This window comes from Centruroides vittatus, unplaced genomic scaffold (genome assembly GCF_030686945.1).
Source record: "Centruroides vittatus isolate TY-2023 unplaced genomic scaffold, ASM3068694v2 contig_620, whole genome shotgun sequence".
In the NCBI taxonomy this organism is placed as follows: domain Eukaryota; kingdom Metazoa; phylum Arthropoda; class Arachnida; order Scorpiones; family Buthidae; genus Centruroides; species Centruroides vittatus.
In genome coordinates this window covers 962,805-986,638 of record NW_027122381.1, presented here as the reverse complement: position 1 = coordinate 986,638, position 23,834 = coordinate 962,805, and the positions used below count along the sequence as shown (strand labels likewise).

Here is a 23,834-nt window from a genome sequence, read left to right as displayed (position 1 = left end):
TTTAGAAATCTCTTCTGCTAGAGATATTAATCAAATATATGTCATAGACTACTTGGTAGAGATATCTTATTGATGAAAGCATAAACTAAGTTTATCTTGAAAATCCAGTGAATGTTCCAAGCAATAGAAAAAGCTATTTAGTTAGAAGTCAAAGCTAGATGATAATTATCAATTAGTGTTTTAATCTAAGTGACCTCATTCAGTGGTTAATCTAGGTACATTTTCTAATATTTGAAATCTTCATAATCCGAAAGTGACACCGACGAGGATATTCATAATCCCGATCATCTTATTTCCAACCTGTTGATTATTTTTCATCACACTGAAATATTGATATAATGTCTTTGAAGCATTTTAAAATTTGTTAATTCTAAAGCTGGAACTATCATCTAAATACAAAAATTCACACCTTCCTCTCACTTTGCAGCATTCACTGATTAACAATGAATTTTTTGGCTACATTCAGTGGCCTGTGTCAGGTTAAGGAGATTCTATATCAAATGTCTATACCAGATTTGAAGAATTCAAACTTCAAACCTGCTATAGACGTTCGATATAGCAGGCCACCGAATGTAGCCAAAAAGTTCATTTTTAATCGGTGAATGCCGGAAGGTGTAAATTTTAGCATTTTAAAATTTTTACAACTGAAATATGAAGAAGGTTTAGAGAATTTGTTGAGAAAAAGGTATCAATTTTATGGTTTACCTCTTATATTCATATTAAGCAATTACTATTCTCATATTTTAATATATTTGTATGTAAGAATTGAATAAAATTAAAGTTAGTAATCAGATTAACATATTAAAAGATAATCAGATTATGCAGATTTCCTTCCTATTTTTTTTAACAACAAAACATATACGTTTAACAAACCGAGTAAAAACGGAGATAAGGATATCTTACGTTAACCGAGACGATTAAATATATAAAATTGTGTACAATGACAATGTCTTTAGCTAAGGAAGTCTCCGGAATGAGAGTTTACACTTTCTAAAACTTAGACATTTTAATAGTTTATACAACTTTATAATCAAGCTTGTTTGTATAAATAGGTATCACCGACGTTTGTTCTTACAACTGGTAGAAAATCTTTTTTAATTGATTTTAAGTGGCTAATCATGCTTATGAATCTTAGCCACATCTGTATAAAATCCAGGAATCAAATTTACAAAGATCTTTGATACTGGATAACAATAAGTAGAATACTTTATTATAATAAATGATTCATCTACTCAAACTGGGTATAAGTAAATAAGCACTTCACATATAACCATATACATATAATTTTGTATTCTCTCACTGGATATTGGTTATACGTGTAGTGCTTATTTATAACCGACTGTGTAATTTATAATAACCAACGAAGAGACGAGCAATCGTTACCTCTTCGCCAATTTAACAATTTAGAAATATTTAGGAAAATGCCAATAGCATCTTCCAATTATTTTTAAAAAAATATAACCAAGAGACATCAATATTTAAAAGTGAAGTAAAATTTAATTATGTTGTGTGTGTTTTATTTCTTAAAATGATTTATTTCACATTTTAATGGATTATTACATAATTACTTTAAATTTTAAGTTTTTAAATGTATTTTTTTCAACAAATTATTGTAGATGTGGATTAATATTCTAAGAAATAATTTGTGTACAGAATTTAAATCTTGCAAAATCTGTAAACATGCTATAGAAAACTAATTGGTATTAGAGCAGAAAAAAGAATGTCAATTGAATAAATTTCACAGTTAAGCAATTTCGATCACGCGTAAAAAAGAAAAAACGAATTCAGAGAATAAATTTTAAAACTTGATAAAATTTGTCTGAAAAATAACAATAGAAATTCTGTTGTAATTTGAATTTATCATAATATCACGTATTCACTGCAGAGCTAGATATTATCTTTTTTTCCTTTTGACAGTTTGTTCAGAAATGTTCATCTAATACAATATTTTCAACAGATTTTCTATATCCTAATCTTAAAAGCATTTGTCATTTAGTTTAAACTTACTGAAGTTTTGTGCAAATAGATGTAAATTGTTTATCTTCGACTTTTACTATTTAAATTTGGAAATAGCAAATTTAATCGTAATAATTACAAATTTTACGGCCGAATTGTGATATCGTCTTTATAACCGTCGATAAAGTCAAATAATACTCCTTAAAATATAGGTACGGTACCTCGTCGAAAACGATACGAAACACTTTCGAGACAGCAAAGTTTTTAAAAAGTAAATAATATCTAAATTTTATATCTATACGCATTATTTCTAAAAGTTTGAAAAACCACAAGTATAATATTTTAAGTATTTCTGTTTTTGTAATTCTTGGCTATATTCTAAAATATTGGCCAATTTGGTAGACGAATGTCTTAAGATATGATTTTTAGTTCGCCAAATTACGGTTCAAAACCCGTTTTGGGCACGGATGTTTGTAATTGTCGAATTTTAACGGTCAAATATTAACTGCCGGATTCTCGGGCTTATAGTTTTATATGCGATACGTATTACGGTCCGAGAATCCGGCATTTAATATTTGGCCGTTAATCGCGAACTCGGTTCGAGCGTCGTTTATACTGTTATATTTTAATGGGGACGGGGACGGTCGCGTCGAAATTTTTCGTATCCATCAGTATGACGTTGCTCATTAATTAAAAAATTTATAATTTGTTACCGGAATGCAAAATTTGCTTAATTTTTAAAAACTATTTTCTTTGACAAAGACTAAGGATGAGGTTTAATAGTTGATCTTGAAAATATTTGTCGTCATGTTCGAATGAACTTCGAGAAATGTTTTTAATCGATCATCGTGAATAATATAAATAAGTAAATTACTAATTATTTTCTGTTATGCCGTACATATATAACTAATAATAATTATTAATTATATTACAATATTGAAGAAAAAAGTTTTAAATACCTTATTTAAATCTGTTTTATGAAGAAACTATTCTTATAAAAAGCAATGTTCCTATTTGGTCTGCTTTATATACATTAAGATATTTTATGACATATTTATTGAATGATATTGGGATAATAGATCTTGAAAAATCCTGAAAAATTTGTTAAAAATTTGCTTTATTAAAATCAAAAGGAAAAATTTAATAATAAATATTTAAATATAATACATTTATCTGAATTACTGCTGTAAATTTTCTTGGTATATTAAATAATTAAAGACAAATTGATGTTTTTTAATATGTAACATGATTTTATTTTCTCATTGTTATAATAACTTATAATTTATCACTATAGAATTATAACAGTGAGAAAATATTTGTAAATTTTTAATTTTATAATACATTATAAAAAACAGGAAATAATGATAAATCATTTTGTTAATCAAATTTTTTACAAACTAGTCATAAATCCCAGGCTAGAAAGATAAAAAGGATGAGTCAATAAAAAGCTGCTTACATAAGCCAGAGGTTTGAGATAACTCTTTGTTCATTTAAACACCAAAGTTATTACCAAATTAAATCTTCTACGGAATCGGACAATAATCGAACGTAAACAGCTTCCAAAATCGTAAATCGGTTCGGCACGAGAAGATCGAAAACGTTTGCGAAGCGAATCGCGCATCCTCGTGCCGGAGTTAACTCGTCGTTAGAAAATAACGAAAAGCCAGATCCAAAAAATAAGTAATGCTAAAATTATTTAAGTCTCCGTAAAATATCAAAAGTAATTGGTACGTAAAAAGAAATTTATAGATCTGAAATTAATATATTACAATAATACATATAATATATTATAATGTATATAAATTCAGATTCTATAGAAATGGTTTCTTTTTCTGAAAATATTGGTAACCATCCACATTATTAGGGAAAGAAAAATTATAAATACTGTTTACAATATGCTTAGGAACACACACACACACTACAATCATATACGTTTCCTTTAAAAACAATCACTTCGGTTCATTTACGTTAGTGAAGAACACTTCATTTTTAATTATTATTATAATTAGAATAGAAAAATAAACTATAAATAAAATAATCAATAATTAGATTTAAACAAAAATTTTAACGAATTTTCCTTATGGCTTATTATATGCGATATTGAAAGTTCAAAACAGTACAATTTTTCTAAAAAGAAATTAACAACAGTGTACCTAAAAAGTTTAAATAATAGTCTAAAAACAAAACATTATAAAACTTTTTACATATGCAAAGTATAGAACAGTCATTTTGTCAGTAACCATTTATAAAAAGAAATTCTAAGGTTAAATCATAAAAGATCACCAAAGTAAAATATACAATGAAATGAATTAAATTTAATGAATGTTACAGACACTTCTTCAACGATTTAAGCTATGTCTGACCACTATAGAGTAATCAAAAAGTTACTGTTCACTTACAATGTATCATATATAATGTAAGTGCACAATGATTTTTAGGCTATGAACATCTCTATTGTTGTTTTGAGTTTGTCGATTTTGTTTCTGTTGTTTTTGTAATAAGAAGACAGATTACCATGAAATTTTTATTATTACGATCTTTGTTAATGTCACAAAGTCTAGAAACATTAGTTACATAAGGTCCAACATTAATGCATTTTTCAATAAAATAATCACATTACACTTATTCTGTAACAAACAGCTATTAAATAATAAGACATCTTATGAAACATGCCAAAAGTATTTGCAAAATGTATCATTACTTGACTGTTACATATTCTAAATTTTATATATCTTAAATAGGTATTAAAAAATTTGAAATAAAACTTTTAATATTAAATATCAATTTTAAAATGTACAGAAATAAAGATTCAGTTGAATAGAGTTGTTAATATTTTATTCAAAACTATCAATATCGATATATGTCAGTCACACACACACACGGTAGAGTCCCACTAGTCCGAACTAATTGGGTCCGAGCCCCGTTCAGATTAGCAAATAATTGAAATAATGCAGAAGCAAGCAGTAAAACAGGTCTGGTTTATATAGATCCAACACCGTCAATGATGTCGGCACCCCACCCTTTATTTCATCTGACTCGTACTCAATAGAGGGTGCAAACAGTTAACAAAAACGTTTTGTAATTTTGAAATGGCAACATGCCTTCATTGTTCACCTTAAAATTATTTTAACTGCATAAAAAACATTTTTAATACACAGTCCAAGATTCCAATCAGTTGACTGATGCTACCGTGTGAGTTAGCATGCTTAATTGTGGATGTCGAACGTACTCTTTGCTCTATATTATTTTAGTAGAGTTTAGTCTGCTGCTAAAATGGCTACGAAATGGAAACACACAATGTACGTCGAAAGATAAGCCGGACAAGGATGAAAGTGCAACAAAATTGTCCATAGAGTTTGGAGTGGGCGAGGCCACAATATCCGACCGGGGAAAAAACTGCGCAAGGATCGAGCAGTTTTGTGATCGATCCTTCTAATCTGACCGTTCGCCAGAGTTCAAAAATAACTTCCGGTAATTCTTGAACTCTGGCGAACGGTTGGATCAGAAGGATGTAACAAATTTTGTTTAGTCCACAAACCCCTTTTAGGCGGTTAGATAAATAATCAATTAAGCCGACTAATATTGCCGAATTTAACTTTTTCAATTTTTATGAACTGTAAAGCTCGAGAAAGTTCTGTTATAGAGAATAAAAATGTACTTAATTTACTTCTAACCTTTTAATTTTGGTTTATTTTAATGTTGTGCATTTGCAAATTTATTTTTTAATTTTCTTAGAACAGCATTAAGCCCATCTGTTTGGGAAAAATAATAAAATTACTCTGCAACAAATGCTTAAATTAGCTCAACTTTTTAAAATAATTTGAAAATACCTAACTTTTCCTTTGGATTTTAAAAAAGCAGAATTTTTATTAATATTAATAAATACCGATTTTAAATATAAAAGAATGACACAAGTAAAAATCATCAGAGTTTATAAATATTTTCAAATAATTAAGAATTACGTTAATGAATTATTAACGTCGAATTTAAATATAATATATTCATTACTTAAAACATTTTACATTATTTTATTTCTGCAATATTTTAAAGTGTTAAAAATTGAATTATACAAAATGATTTCTATTTGTGTCTTGTTTATTTTTGGGATTTTTTTAGAATGTTTAATATTTACTAGCAAATGGCTAACCTTAAACCTGGTGAACTAATTTTGAACTTTGCTCATTATTTTAGATTAAAAAGAAGTCGATTAAAATTATTTATTTAAAGAACGAAAGCATCTTAATACTTTTACTTCAAATACAAATTCAAATTTAGATGATTGTTTATAAGCATTAAAATAAATTTTGACATTTCTACTTGAAATATTTGGATTGTACGACGCACACGTGCATTTAGACATAAATATGTTTACAATGATTAGAAAGCATGGACGTTAATATCTATAAATTTGCATCTTAAAAGTAAAAGAGAACATACTTTCACTTCAGTTTCTTACAATTTCTTTGAGAATATTGAAAATCCATTTAGCATGTAAATCCAAAAATTTTATAGTTATTTTCAATGTAAGTACTGGATGATGATAAAAGATTGTTAATTAAGATACTATGCATACTGATTCAAAATTGATAGTTTAAAAATTTTTTTTAATTCAGATTTGTTTCATCTACTTTAATGCAGTTGCATTAGTAGCATTGCAGAAAGACTTCTCATAAATTGAAAATATTTTAGCATCGACTTCCTCTGATGAAGCGATCGTTGTATCTTTCTCAACTCGATACAAGCATCGAGTCAACTGAATACGAGAGAGAAAATATTTTAATATTAAACTTCAAAAACTGTCACTTTTATATCTTGCAAACATACTTAAAACATCTAGAACATAAAATGGTATCCAAAAGTAGTATAGTTTGTCTCTATATACAGAAAATGAGAGATTTGATATAATGAATTGTCTCGTATAAAACTGCACGATACAACTCGAATACTCAAAACTTATGTACCGTATAACAAATAAATGTAAGGCATTTTTTTGTTGTTATGTTACATATCTTCACTTTCAAACTATTTACTCTTGGAGATTACTGCCTCTATTTAAAACTGTTGTTGATTTTTTCATATATTTAAATAAACAAATACTAGTTAAGAAACTATACCAAATATCAATAATGCAGATATATGGTGAATGTATACTACATTATCTTTTAATGAAATATCTGTTTTCTGTTGTTTTTAAAAACCAAATTTATCATAACTGAAAAAGATTAAAAATGTAACTTCATCATTTCAATATCAAAAATGAATTTTTTAGTAATAAAATGAAGAGTCAGTTAAAAATAAAACATTTTTATTTATATTATCAATCAAGAACAACAGTCACTTTGCAATCATCTTTATCTTCTTTCTCATAAATGTGATATCACATTAAAACATTAGAACATTAGAACAAAGTGCAAAACTGTCTCATGGCGTTAATTAGTAACAAAAAAATATACAAAATTACAAATACAAATTCAAACACTTTCAATAGAACAGTTTTGGCATCCTGTTTTGGAACATCTTAGTCCGACGAAGATCTCCTATGTAGATAGAAAATGTTAGTCTGAATTTTCTCACATTAAATGTATACTGGAAGTAATTAAGGTTATTTAGTGGGTGTGTTTGTTTCTGTTATAGTTTATTTCAGTTTCCCATAGAATTTGAACATTCCATTCCTTCTATAGGTATTGTTTCTTTACATTATCTCAATCACTTTGATTGTTTGGCTATATTCTATCCACCCAACCTCAACCATCCCTACACAGATTGATTACTAATGTTAGGAACCCTCTATCTATGTTGGAAAAATCTGATATTTGTGAAATACTCCTATATAACTTAACTTCAAATAATTTCACTTCTTATATTGGTACTTCATCCAGGATGTTTGCTATGCTTATATCAGAATATCAAACAGACATCATATATGGCCAAATGAAACAACAGAATTGGCTAAATTGGTGTTAGATAATGCTTTGGAGCCTGTTTAGGTGGATGTTTAATTATTATATCCACATTCTAACCCCGCAGTGATGTATATATAGGAAACAATACATAATTTAACTTTTAGCCCATGCAATCAACCTACTGTAAACCTGTCAGCACATTGGATTTTGCTAGTTAAGACTTTGAAGTAGACTTTCTCTCTCCTCCCATTTCTCCATTAACACTGTATTTACTTATTTATTTATTTATTTTCAAAGGTTTTAGCAATTTAATTTGAATCCTTATTCTGTTTCATTGCCTGATGACAATAAGCTGTTTTATTGAAAGTATTTGTAATTTTGGTTTTATATTTATTAATGGGCATCGTATTACCTTATATACTTAAGAATTTCTATTCAAATAACAATATATCAACCCAAGAAACAAACACTATTAAATATGACGACGTGCATCTTAAATTATTTCATATTTAGTTTATCTGGAATTATCACTAGCTTTTGTTTTGAAAATCTTTAGTTGATATAAATAATAATGAGATTCCGAACGTCGAAACAATATTTTATTTATTATAAAAATAATTGATCGAAAGAAAATAAAAATGAGCAAATTTCAAATATTAGATAATTAATATTACCTTTTCTCATACTATTAACAATGAATGTGTGAGAATGTGATTTGTGTGCACGATATTCCCTTAAAGCTTTTATTCATATCATTAACATTATTTTAGGAGGTAAGTAGTACTGCACATTGTTTATATTGATATTTTGATCTGCTGCTATAAAACTGCTCTTTAGATTTATTAGTGCTTTATGTTTATATAGACATCTTAAATATTGCATATATAAAATATAGTGCTCCAGCATTTTATTCTATATGTAATATACCTTTTTCATAATTATTCTAGCTACATCATCATAATTATTTATGATTTTATTGCTTTTTTTACAATATATTTATATATTTATTTAATAAATATAAATATACATACATATATTCCATGATGCATTTATAAAATGTTTTTTTATGACTTTTTTATAATTAAAGATAAAATGAATTTTTTGAGATATCTGATGAAGAATTTCATGTGTTATAATTTGTAATTTTGCATTTTTGAAATAAATGTCTATTAATATATTATAATAATTATTATTTAATAAAAATAACTGATGCTATTTTATTTAAAAGTAAATTTTAAATAGGAAAAGAAACAAGTAAATAAGAACATTCTATTAAATACAAATATATTTTTTTGAGGTTTCGAAACTTATTGTTTCTTCAAATAAATATAATCGTACGATAAATAAACAATTTCGACGACCGAAACTAACTTAAAGGAATTATAAAGTCGTCGAGAAATGCTCTCGTTACTTCGACCGTGTTTATCGGTAGTGTAGAAGAGTGATAAATAAGTTATGTTGATTATTTTAGTAATTGTAGTATTAAAAATTGTAAACTACTGTACTATGGTGTCAATCATATATTTAATTTTGTTTTTAGTGTCTTAGCTTTTTATGTTTTGTTATGCCTGCATGTATTTTGTTATGAAATCCTGCTTGCAATATAAAACATTTCATATCATCACTATATTAAGGAAGATATTAGATCATCCATTAGAATAAAAATATTCATTTCATATTTGACATACCCAGTGTGTTTGGTTGAATGAGAATTGTGATTTTTAAACAACCAAACATGATACCTGAGTAGAAGTTATTCGCACCTTTCAGAACATGATTTGGAGAAACAAGTCATTCCCTCTGATCAAGATGATTCCAGTTCTCAAGATCGTACTATAGAAGAACAAATTTCTGAAGAGAAACAGGTGATGGAAGATTTAGTAGCTAGCACTCTTCCAAGTGTAACTAAAGAAACTCTAGAATTAGCACTGACGAAACGTTTTGATGAAAATTTAAAAACCTCAGTAGTTCAGAAGAAAATGATATCTGATGAGAAAGTAACTGACATATCAATTTCTGCTAATAAAGAAGATATTTACAAGATTACTAAAGAAAAAGAAATAATTAGCGACGAACGCAAACAAGAAGAAAAATCGCCTCAACACGTCGATCGCGGACTAAGTCCGATTGCCGTTTATACTGCCTATCCGGGCGATATTAGACGAGAGGGAAGCGAGTTCTTCATTAAAACGTACGATGCTCCCACCATGCAAGAACCGGTTACGTCTTATTTAGGAAAATCCATTAAGGAAAATATTATTCGCAGTAAAAGTATATCGATAAACGAAGATACTCGACCTTTGGAAATTTTACTCGATCGTAAAATTTTAGATATGGACGAAGGTAGGGCAACTTCGGAAAGTAAACTAACTTTAGTGAATCCACCAATAACAAAAACTTTAGATATACATTTTAAAACAGAATCACACATAAGAATTACTCATAGAACTAAAGATGAAAAAGAAGAATTATCACCAGAGCATATTTCTCTTCCCAGTGATAAAAACATGGTAACAGAAATTGAAAATCTTCCATCTTCTCCAGTGCTTCAGACAGATCAAGCATCTAGTCCTATTAATATTGAATCACCTTTGAAAACAGAAATTATTAAATCTCCAAGTCTTACCGAAGAAGATATATCAAAGGGTATCGGATTACAAGAAAGTTTCGAATTATCGGAAGAAATATACGAAAAATCCGAAATAGCCACCAGTCCTATGTCCGATCATCTTTTAGATACGGGAGTCGGCACCGAATCGCCAGTCACGACAGAAACTGCAAGTAGCCCCTTTCAATTCGAAACGAAATCTGTTGCCGTAAGTCCTCACGATTCTGCAGCAGATATATCATTTCCAAAAGAAGATTCATCTACCCAAACAACATTGGTGGATACCGTATCTGCACACACAAGTCCAATGGATTTATCGCTATCCTTTCAGGATGCTCTTCTAGATCAACAGATTCAATTAGGTGTTGCAGATATCGAAAGTCAAGATGAAATTGAAACACCAGGAACAGAAATTTTAGATGATGAAGAATTAGAAGATAAATTTGCACAGGAAAGTTTGCCAGAAACAAAGGAACAAGCATTAGCTTTAAAATCAGAAGCAATTTCAACACAAGAAAAATTAAAATTAATGAAACAAAATGATTTTGAGAGAAGTAAAGATGTAAAATTAATACAGACTTACAAATTTGTAACAACTCAAAGAAAAGATGTAGATAGCATTGATAAAAGCATAAAGCAGGAAACAGTTTTAAAATGTGGCAAAAAAGTTTTTACGACATTCATTAAAGAAGAAAAAGTGAAAACAGGTAAGCTTAAGTGATAACTTTAATTAAAAAAGACAACAAGGCAAGTCAAACAATATCAAATAATAAACAAGAATATTAATTCTCTTAAGGAAAATATATTATGTTAATTGATGGCCAGTATTTTTATTTTATTGAATTTAAACAGGAAATTACGAAATATTTTTTTTTGTAGATTATACTGTACAATTTATAAATTTAATGACATTCTTAATAGATTATTTTAAAACAAAAACATTTATAAATTCCATTAATCTTCAATTTTCAGTATACTAGATTTGTATAAAATACATGAAATTTGCTTGATTTTAAATAACTTATAGATAAAAATTTTAATTCTATTTAAATTATATTTGTTAAACATATAATTATTATAACAAAGAATTGTTATCTTAGTTTATAATTCACTACATACCATGCATACAAAGATTTATGCATGGTATGTAGTGTTTAATTTATCTATGTTCCAGCTGTTACAGATTTTTGTGTTTTATACATCAACAAATAAACATATAAATTAAATCTGGTGTAGCAAAATGAATAAATACATTGATTAGTATAATATTGTAAATGATATTCAGAATAAGCAGTAATTATAATGGAGAAAAAGAAGTAAGAAAAGTATAATTTCTAGTAGAATTTATAATATACAATTAATGTTTGTTTGACTAGATAACAAAGTCATCTTCAAACCTCACCACAAAATATGAGATTTAAAAATTATTTTTAAAAAAATAGATGATTCTATAATTTAATTTCTAAAAAATTTCATAAAATTTAAGAAGTGTAATTAAAAAATAACAAAACAGATACAGATGAAACATATATATATATATATATATATATATATATATTTCACCAATGAAAGTAAAAATGGAGTAAGTCAGTTTTTCCAAAAAAATTACATTGCTGTTGAGTTTTACTTCAGTTCCTGACAGCATTATTTACATATGTTGTATACAAACATTAATATTCCTAGTTTTTTTATTTAAATATTCCTTAAACATTTGGTTTAAATACAACCAACAATAGACTTATATACTAGCCTATGTTTATTCAACAATTAAAAACTTTGCAATGAAGAAACAATGTTGTCCTCTTCAGTTGGTTTTAATTTACAAATTTTTTATCTGACACACAACACACAACATAATTTGTGAAAATTACATGTAAAATATAATTTATATCTATGTTAGTCTTATGGTTGTAGATCATGTTTTATATAATATTGTAAAAAAGTAGAAAGATAGTAGAAGATCGTAGAAAACAGTAGTTTTTTTTAATGGTGTTAATTAATTATGTAAAATATAGACAAAAAGACATTGACATATAAATTAAAAACAATCGTGCATATGAAATTTCCAGAAAATAATATGTATTTGAATTAAATACAAAGAACAGAATGTTTTCAACCTCTTTTAGCTGCCTTCGTCAAGAGTCGAATTTTACCGAGGTCGAAAACATTTGTTTTCTGTATTTAATTCAAAATACATATTTACTGGAAATTTTGTATGCACGATCGTTTTTAATTTATATGCATTCCGGAAATTAGAGACTTTTATGTTTATTTCATTGACACATAAATTAAATATTCTTATTTTCTATATATTAAATATTCCTATACATGAAAAATGACTTACACCACTTTTATTTTCAACAGCTCACATACACACACACATACATTTAAAATATAATTGATTAAAAACACTAACACTACATACCTTAACTTTCTCAAATAATGAAAAAAATATGAATTTAATTATATTAAATCTGATTTAATCTGATTGTGATTAAACTGATGTTTTTGCCAATTGAAATAGGTAAGATGCGAAGTATTAGAAAACTATATATTCTATATACATTAAATTACAAATATTTATTATTAGGACAAGGTAAATATTCTTTTTATAAGAGTATATATATATATAAAAAAAAAAAAAAAAAAATCAAATGAACACAGTATTGTCAAAAAGATAAATTTTTCAGTTTTGTCTATTTGAGTTTAACAATTAATTTAAAATGTATTAAAAATACATTAATCTACTATAACTATATAAAATTTAAAATCCAATTATTAATGAGGAGGTCACAAAGAACGGAAACATTTCGACGGCAGTTTTTATTATACGCAAAGCACCGCTTTATGGGTAAAAGGAAAAAAATTAAATGACTATAATTTTATGACAAAATGATAATGATCACAACAATACACAGAAGTAATGAAATGAGAAAAAGGTTAAACAAAAGTAAGTTTTCCTTAAGTTAACTAACATCTCACATTAGATGAAACTATATAAATTTTGACTGCAGAACTCGCAATATTTCCCAAGGACATTGTTTAAAAACAGTTTCATCTTACATGTAATTTACAAATTTGATTTAAGCATTGTTGCCATTTAAACAATTGTTCTCAATGTTTGTCCGTCTTATAAAAAATGTATACACTTTCGTACTTCATATACTCAAAAGCACTTAAATTATTTATAAGTTTTGCTCTAAGAATGCATTTTATCTCAAATCTCAGAATATATATCACAAATCATTTTAAAATCTTATTATTATTATTTTTTTTTGTAGCAAGATTTAACTGTTACTAGTTAAGTATTCAAAAACTTTAACTGTATATTATAAATATCATAAATTACTATTTTCTTGTTTCTAGTTTATTTCGCTTTGTTACTTATGAAGATAAGTAATTATTATTATGTAATATATATGTAATTAGATGCAACTACAGTAAGAAATAAAATTTATCCTTACTCAAAGTTTAAATTGAAATCAGAATTGGAAATGGAACAAAGATATATACAAAATTAAAACAATAATAATAATAATTTGTCATAAAGATTTTATTTTAAAAATACAGAAGTTCAAAATATTTTCTTCAGAGACTTAACTATAAGATTAAACTACACGATCTATATAAGTGCAGTTTTTAGTACGGTTGAAATCTCATTATAACAAATCTGATGGAGCAATAAGCAATTCAACACTTTCTGTACTCTTTCCAAGAAAAAATTTTGCCTTTTTTGTCTGTCTTATAAATAACATATATATAATTAGGCCATTCAACTTATTTCATTATAATGGATACATAAAAAAAAGCAAATTGTAAATATTATTTATTTGAAAATAATTATTAATAATAATTTTTTTTTAATAGAATAATTTTAATAGCACAATTACAAAATAAAATTTGTACATTATCAAAAAATCACGCCTTTAAAATAAAAACTGATCGACGACGTTTTTATTTTATTAAATTCATTACTGGATCTTTTAAAGGTGTGATTTTTTTAATCTATTTTTATCCAGTTCGTGCAAAATATATTTGTACACTATTTAATCATTGAAAAATACAGTGTGTTCAGTCTGAAAGTAACCTCATTGGTAATGTGAATATACCATATAAAGAGATGAATGCCAAAGAAAAAAGTTTGTACTCACAAATATTGTATTTACAGCAGGTGTTGGAAATGATATCCCTCAAGTGTAAAGGACTTAATGTGTTTCACCATGTTTCTTGCAACATTCCATAGCATCTGATCTATTGATGGATAGCATTGTTTATTTTCATCTGTAAGTCTTGTAGGGTGTGTATGTGATGTGTTCATCTTGGTGGCCACAGTCCTGTACAAATTATTGTGTCACTAAAAAATTCCCACAACATTGCCATAGTCAATCAAGCAGTGTGATATGTTATACTATTTGCTGGATCCAGCAATAACTTTCATCCTCTTGCAGTAAAGAAATGGTTTGTTGGATGATTTCCTGGTAGGACTCCACATTTAGTGTGATTAAAAAAAAAAGGGGTCTGATTACTCATTGCCTGGAAAGGACACACCACCACATACCACACTCCTACTTTTGTAGTATAGAGGTGTTTCAATAAACAATATGAATTTTCAGTTCCCCATCTCCTGTAATTCAGACTGTTGATATACATATTTAGATAAAACTTCTCTTCATCTCTGAAAAAACATGAGATCCAAATTGCCAATGTTGTCTCATATCAGGTTCTGACAGCAGTTGACCCTTTTTGTGTAGTCATCAGGTGTCAATTTGCTAACTGCACTTGGTACGGATACAATCTTAATATTTTCCTCATAGCTGCGTGTACATAATCGAGGGAAATGTTCATTTATTGGCTTAATCACCCGAATGACTTTTGAGGAGGCCTAGTCATGACTGAATATCCATCAACACATGTGCAGTTAAAACCAATCTCTGGCGTATTTATCTAAGGTGAAGTCTACTTTACAAAACATTTTCACCAATAGATGAATTGCTCTTTTTGCTGACACCTCCTTTTGAAATTTTATTCTAAAGGTTCATCAACATTGAACACACAGATTGGACCTGAAATACTCTTTCACTAAAATCATAGGTTCTTCATATTATAATCACATGGTGACTCTAGTCAAGCAGAAACAAGAACAATGAACACCTCTCTTGCACCTGGTTGAGTAATATTTTTGCTCACCCACCTACATGTTGCCAGCCAATTCTTAAGATTTTACATTTTGTTTAAATAAATATCAATGGTTAGTAATCACTGAGATACTTGTTGATTATCCGATGGATCTAAGTCCACGGATGTAATAAGGATGTATGTTAAGGACTCAAGTAATGACCAATTACACGTGCACGAATTTGGCGAAACAACAGTAATTTATTCTAACAGTACAATAACCGCGAGATGCTTCCTAACCCTCAAGTTTACACGATACACGACTTAAAACTAACGAAATTTACAATACTCTATATACATATATACATACACATTTTCCTTCTATACAATAATTGCATATATTAGCCTTCGACGAATCACGGTATTATGTTAAGTAAATGCAACACGATCTCGAGTTCCAAGCGTTCCTTTTCTTTACGTTAATTCACAAAACTAATAGTTCTTTCCGATACCTGAACGTAATTTACGTCACCAGAAGTACGTCCCTCGTTGATACTTCTCAATTACACTACGATGGAAACGGATTGTGCTTCCCGACTGAAAGTGGTCGCCCTTTCTAGACTCCTGTTCTCCCGGTCTAACTCCGACGTCCTTGCTGACCCTTCCTCGGCAACCTTCCTCGACGAATCCAAAAGCAGCCAAAAAGTGTCCTCAATCGTGAGAGTCCCTCAATTTATATTTCCCGCTCTCCGGAAGTCCGCTTCACTTATTGTCCCACTCTGGACCAATCAGAAAGCTTCTCACGTATCCTAAGGTGACATCATAAGAAAATTCCACGCGACACGGTACAAACCAAGAAAACCCGATACATACAAAAAGGAAACCGAGAAAATAATTAATAATAATAATAATAACAATAATACATAGTTGCGTAGCACTACATATCTCCCCCCCAAGCGACTCACTTCCCGTAGTGCAAACTACGGAAATCAATTTTGCGTTCACGTAGGTTATAAGGTTTCTTACGCACCTCAAGGTCAGTGCACTTCTGCACACCACTTGTGTCAACACCTTGCGTGTTAGTGACCACCCCACGTCTCCTCACCAACCGATCATCCAGGACTTCATCATCATCCTCCAGTACAATTCCTCTATCCTCCCTCTTTTTTTTCTTATTACAAATCGGATAGCCATAGCAAGGTTTTAGGCGATCGACATGGACAGTCTCCTGATCCTTCATATTGCAACCCTCCACACGATACGTAGTTGGGTTTATCACCTTGGTGATCCGAAAGGGTCCTTTATAATTATAAGAAAACTTATTCCCTTTAACACCTTTCTTTCTCACCCAAACCCTCTGCCCTTCCGAAAAACTTACTAATGTTCTCCCTTTGCTTCGATAATCCCTTCCTTTCTTGTTGTAATTTCGCGCATGGATACTCGCATTTTCCCGTAATGCACGGAGTTTCGTGACCAGGAATGCCCTACGCTCATCGGTAGACATATCATCAGGCAGGTATTCGATATTAGGGGTACGGGGATCAACACCATACAAGAGGAAGGCAGGTGACTCATTTATGGCAGTGTGGTGCGAATTGTTATAGGCAAAACATGCAGAAGGTATCATTTCATCCCATTCGACTCTCCCATCGTCAGAGGATTTAGTTATCATTTCGACTAACGATCTGTTCACCCGTTCGCACGTGCCATTCGCACAAGGTCGATAAGCGGTAGTAATGTTCCTCCTAATTCCTAACCACTTGCAACAGTCCGAGAATAAAGATGATAGAAAGTTGGTACCTCTATCGGAAATAATTACTTCTGGGGCACCGTACCTACAAACGATTTCATTAAATATTGTATTACTCACAGACCATGCAGTTTGGTCCTTCAAAGGGTGTGCTTCGACGAAACGAGTGAAAATATCTACTATTACAAGGATGAATCGGTTACCGCTGCTCGATGTGCGGATAGGTCCTACTATATCCACAGCAATCTTTTGGAAAGGTGCCTCAGCCGTCTCGTTTTCTTGGAAAGGAGCCTTTCCTTTGTGTACATTATGCCTCTGGCACCTTTCACACGTCTTAATGACACCTTCGACCTTCTCTCTCAAATTCCGAATATAATAGTGTTTCTCAATGTTAATTATAGTTTTTCGCACGCCCCAATGCCCCGACAGATTGTTTTCGTGAACAGCCTTAATCACTTCCCTAGCAAGATCCTCCCCTACGCATAATTGGCTAACATACTTGTCACGGGACTTCAAGAGGCTTCTTCTATACAGGCATTCGCTTATTACTACATACTGGTGCATATAGCTCCCAATATTTCTATTCCCGGGGCTTCTCAGTAAATCCCTTTTTATGGGGCCAAAAGTTTCATCGCGATCCTGTGATAAACCAATCTCGTATCTATTAGGGATTACAGCCCTTGTAGATTCAACATCGAAGTGATGAACCCCGTTAACGTTCCTCGAAAGGAAGTCCGCTACTTTATTGTCAACGCCTTTCACATGTTGGACTTCTATATGGTAGTCCATAATCTCCATTATCCAACGAGTCAGACGCTTGCTCCCATTTTGAATGTTGCTAAGGAACACAAGGGGTTTATGGTCAGAGAGTATTATCGTTTTTTGGCCTAGAATTAAAAATTTGAAGTGTCTTAAGGCTAAAACAATTGCTAGACATTCTTTCTCAATTGTGGAATAATTGATTTCTGCCCCTTGAAATCTCCTACTAAAATAGCCTATCGGAGCCAGTCCCTTTTCGTGCCGTTGTTCGAGCACCGCAGCTGCCGCGTTGTCAGATGCGTCAGTGTGCAAATAGAATGGTCTATCAAAATCCGGGTGAGCTAGAATTGGTGGGCTTGCTATTGCCTCTTTTAACTTTTCAAAACCTCTCTGACATTCTGGGCTCCATAAAAATCTCTTCCCTTTCTTGGTGAGTTCTGTTAATGGAGCAGCGATATCGGAAAACGACGGGATAAAATTCCGAAAAAATCCAACCACACCGAGAAAACTGCGGACCTCTTTTACACTACGAGGTGTTTCCACTTTCTTGATCGACTCAACATTGTTGGGATCAGGTCGCACACCCTCGCTATTAATAATATGTCCTAAATATCTCACCTCCTTTGCTAATATTTGGCATTTACTCGGATTTAATTTTAGGCCCTCATCCCTTAATGTACTAATTACTCGATCGACAAGCTCAAGATGATCCTCCAAACTTTGTGAAAATAATACAATATCATCTTGAAACACAAAGCAGCTATTTCCGACAAATTTTGCTAAGATCTTCGTCATAATGTATTGGAAAAACCTCCCACTATTCTTCCCACCCTGAGGCATCCTACAAAGTTGGTATTTTCCCCATGGTGTGGAGAACGCAAATATGTGTCTTACCTTGGGATCTAGAGGAATCTGGAAATACCCTGCTTTTAAGTCCAATACCGAGAAATATCTGTTCCCATTAAGTTGGGATAAGATGTCGTCTATTCGAGCCATCGGGAATATTTGGGGTTCTGTTATATCATTAATTTTTCGCAGGTCCAAAGTGATACGAATCTCACCAGAGCTTTTAGGAACAACATGTATAGGAGAGTTCCACTCCGATGAGCTCTCCTCACATATACCTGCTTTTATCAGCTCACTAACTTGCTTCTTAAGGCCAGGTAAGTAACTGTACGGAATTCGGTACTGTCTAACGTTGACCGGACGTTCCGACGTCAGGCTAACAGAGTGCATATGTCTGCTAGTGCCAGATAACTCGGCAATTTCGCTAGCAATAGCGTCCGGATACTTTCTCAAAATATTTATTATTTTCCTCTTAACCGGTTCATCTAGGTGATCCAATCTCCACACCTCTCTTTCTACCTCTGCCACCCCTACCTCACTATTTATATTAATACAAAATCTCCCTTCACGACCTTGCTTATCTGCCTTAACCACTGATTCGATCCCCACCAACAGCCCAGGGTGCTGGCAAATAATGTCCATCCCGATGATCATCTCGTAACCTGCCCTTTCAGGAAACCCAACACTTGGTGTTGTCGTGCATACCTTTTTCCCATCGTGGAAACAGCACTCGATTGCTACGGCCTCATCACTGTTTATGAGTGCTCCCGACATCCCACTAATACATGAATTGTTTGGGACCACCCAATTCCTATTTTCACGCCTGATATATTCAGTCAATTCATTCTTAATTACGGTCCTTTCTGCACCTGTATCTACTAGACCAGCAATTTCACGTCCTAGGATTACACCTCTTACAATCGGTAACCCCCGGTCTGACAAGTGGATCTTTCTGGTCAGTTCTAATTTAACTAACCGGTCATTCGCCTGACCTTTCAAATGACCTCTGACTAGTTTAAACCTCTTCTCTTGTTGCATTTTCTCGAAATATGGCCTATTTCACCACACGTGTAACAACGGCGCTCTTTTCCCCACCTCTCGCGGTTATTGTTCCCCTTCATGTGCTCGAGTAAAGATGCCATGGACTCGGTCAAACTCCTTATTTGAGTCTCCAACTCCTCTACACGCTTACCCAATTGTACTTCCCTTCTCTCCAACCCCCTTTCATGCTCAACATTTGCGCATACCTCACTTATCCCACCTCGTTTGTTGCAGGCCGATTCGATTTCCTCTTCTTCTTCGGCCTTTACTATCGCCTCATCCAAGGTGTCCGGCCGCCTCTGCATCACCTGCCTCCTAATCTCCGCTAGTAGTCCTTTTATAAAGCATTCCTTAACAGCATTGTCGCGAAGCGTCGCTAAATTAGAATTGCGCGTCACCGCTCGTGAAAACAACGACTTAATCCTAATCCCGTATTCGCAAACCCTCTCCCCTCTTCTCTGGGAGATCTTTAATACCTGATCAAACGGGTCCTGTTCTTTTTCTTTACGACCAAAGCACTTTATAAGAGCCCTCCTTATTTCATCATAGCTCATGACGCCCTGGTCCCTTAAATCGAAAAATAAAGACAAGGGCTCACCTTTTAGGCGGGCTTGAACTACGGTGACCTTCACAGTCTCATCCCAGCTTGCCAACGACGCGACGTTCTCGACGGTTTGGAAAAACCTACTCACATCTAAAATATCTCCGGGCAGGTTCGAAAAACATGGGATCATGCCCATAAATCCCGTTACAATAGGCACATTGCCCAATTCCCCTGCCCCTGAAGATCCGCTGGTAATTTGTTCATCCATAGTTTACCGAAACCTTTTGGTTTTACAATAATATAATTTACAATTCCAATGGCTATAATTACAGATATAAGCGGCAGTAGGATGAGGGGTTAATACAAGATGCACGTTTGGTCGGTCCTTTTACAACAAACAACCCGATCAATATCCTGTCGCGGACGCCAATGTTGATTATCCGATGGATCTAAGTCCACGGATGTAATAAGGATGTATGTTAAGGACTCAAGTAATGACCAATTACACGTGCACGAATTTGGCGAAACAACAGTAATTTATTCTAACAGTACAATAACCGCGAGATGCTTCCTAACCCTCAAGTTTACACGATACACGACTTAAAACTAACGAAATTTACAATACTCTATATACATATATACATACACATTTTCCTTCTATACAATAATTGCATATATTAGCCTTCGACGAATCACGGTATTATGTTAAGTAAATGCAACACGATCTCGAGTTCCAAGCGTTCCTTTTCTTTACGTTAATTCACAAAACTAATAGTTCTTTCCGATACCTGAACGTAATTTACGTCACCAGAAGTACGTCCCTCGTTGATACTTCTCAATTACACTACGATGGAAACGGATTGTGCTTCCCGACTGAAAGTGGTCGCCCTTTCTAGACTCCTGTTCTCCCGGTCTAACTCCGACGTCCTTGCTGACCCTTCCTCGGCAACCTTCCTCGACGAATCCAAAAGCAGCCAAAAAGTGTCCTCAATCGTGAGAGTCCCTCAATTTATATTTCCCGCTCTCCGGAAGTCCGCTTCACTTATTGTCCCACTCTGGACCAATCAGAAAGCTTCTCACGTATCCTAAGGTGACATCATAAGAAAATTCCACGCGACACGGTACAAACCAAGAAAACCCGATACATACAAAAAGGAAACCGAGAAAATAATAATAATAATAATAACAATAATACATAGTTGCGTAGCACTACATACTTTTACATTATACAACCTGTACTTTCTGAGACATCAATAATACGAAATGAATTTAAACAAATTTATCTCAGCTTGTGTGAAATTTTTTTCATTGGTTGGCTCAATTAAAAGTCTATTTAAAGTTTTTCCCAATATCAACTTCTTAATAGCGAGGTCGACGCCGAAGTTTTAAACGCGAAAACGTGTACGTCAGACATTCGGCACCGCTTTTCCGTAAGCCTAGAAGTTTGACAATGGTGTTTGAAATGTCCAGCACGATTCCACCGACTTTCCAAATGCCATTGTCAAACTTCTAGGCTTACGGGAAAGCGATGCCGAACATCCGACATACACGTTTTTGCATTTAAAACTTTGGCCTCAACCTCGCTAATAACCCAAGTAAAATAGATGTTGGTATTACATGGTGTAAGATAATAAAATTCTGATCTATGCCCATATATTTTGTATCAACTGGATAGATTATAATCAAAAAAACACACCTTTAAAAACTGAACTCCAGCAACGAAATTTCCTAAATAACATTTTCAATCAGTTTAACTGATCTTCAGTTATGATAAAATAAAACATGAAAACAGAACATAAATACAAAAGTTTAAAAATAAACGATAACAAGTATTCTAAAATAAATAAATAACCGAAATCATAGTTGAGATTAATAAAAAATTACAGAAATGAAATAAACAATAAAAAGTAAAAATAGACGAATAAATGTCCCTTAATAAAAGTAACTTTTATAAAAGGACCACCATGCTGTAGACAAACTGTCTGTGTCTCTATGGTTGACGCAATCAGGTTTTTTTTTTAACTTATTTAAACTGATCAAAAACATTATTATTTATTAAATTTCATTGTTGGATTTTTTAAAGATGTGTTTTTTTGATTCTTATCTATGATTTGCTAATGTAAAAACCTTTTCAAAATGGACTGTACATTTCATTAACACAAAGATTACCCGATAATTATAACTTAGTAGCTTTGTTCCTTTCCAAATGTGATTTCTTTCTTCAATTTGAAGATAAATATTTTTTTCTTTTAAATTTAAGGAAGAAGTACAAAACAAACAATTGAAATACATTAACCATATTTTTATGAATATAACCTGCAGTTATCTGCATTTAAAGAACAGTCTGAAAAACATTTAGATTATGTAACTGGAACGGTTATATGCCGATTTTAAATTGCAATTATGAACTTATGTCTATAAAGCAATGTCCCAGTATATGATGGAGTGGATTATGTAAAGGTTTTATTTTTGTTCTGATAATTTTCATTAAATGCACAAAAATAAGGTAATGATTAAAATATGCCTTTTAGAAAGCAAATAAATAATAATAATAATATACATATATATGATAAAAGATGTTTCTTAAAGTAGCTTAATCCAATTAAAGAAATATAATAGATAAATACATAAATCATTAAATTATTTTAAAAAAATAATAGCTATAAAAAGAAATTAAATTTTTAAATATCTATACACTTATTATTGCAAAACTTTTTACAGATTAGAACAAAAAATTAGGTCTAATTTTTTAAATTTAATTGAAATATGTATTTAAAACTCTTTTAGCCCTGTGGGCACTAAGAGAACCTTTTTAGCAGCCTTTATGGGTTCGGTCGGGCCCAGGACGGGCCGGTTGGCGAGACAGGACTCGAAATATCCGGATGAAAAAATCTGGGGGTTTTCAACCCAGGTGGATTCAATCCCAAATTCCTAGAGTGGTGGGTTGCCACTCAGCCATCCAAAATACATCTAAAATAAATATATTAAAATATGTTAATGATTTATTTATTTGATATACTGTAGTGACAAAACAAATCACTAAAATGATATATTTTAAATATAAAACACTATTTTTTAAACGTAAAAATGTTATCGTTTTATTTTTAAATTCAAAAAATTTCATTCAAAGCAATTTTATACAACAATTCAGAAAATTCAGAAAATTGTATATCAGAAAACGTTTACAATGAAATTTATTAATGATAAAAAAAGATTCTCTCTCATCAATTTTAAAAATTCTGTATGGTTAACAGAAAGTGATAAAAAAATGCTCCCATAAAATCATTAAATTATCAACACGTAGTCATCAAA

General features: G+C 31.3%; 1 protein-coding gene across 19 annotated transcripts in view; it reads left to right on the top strand.

The window, feature by feature from the left end:
* Window positions 1-23,834, top strand: part of LOC136979409 (ankyrin-2-like) — a 376,384-nt gene that overhangs the window by 239,612 nt on the left and 112,938 nt on the right. For 17 of the 19 annotated variants that reach the window (XM_067275362.1, XM_067275361.1, XM_067275359.1 and 14 more), the window contains one exon: window positions 9,630-11,174. The exons of the other annotated variants lie outside the window; for them this stretch is intronic. In XM_067275362.1, the coding sequence (XP_067131463.1) occupies window positions 9,630-11,174 (1,545 nt within the window). The remainder of the gene's footprint in view (window positions 1-9,629; window positions 11,175-23,834) is intronic. 19 annotated transcript variants of the gene reach the window in all.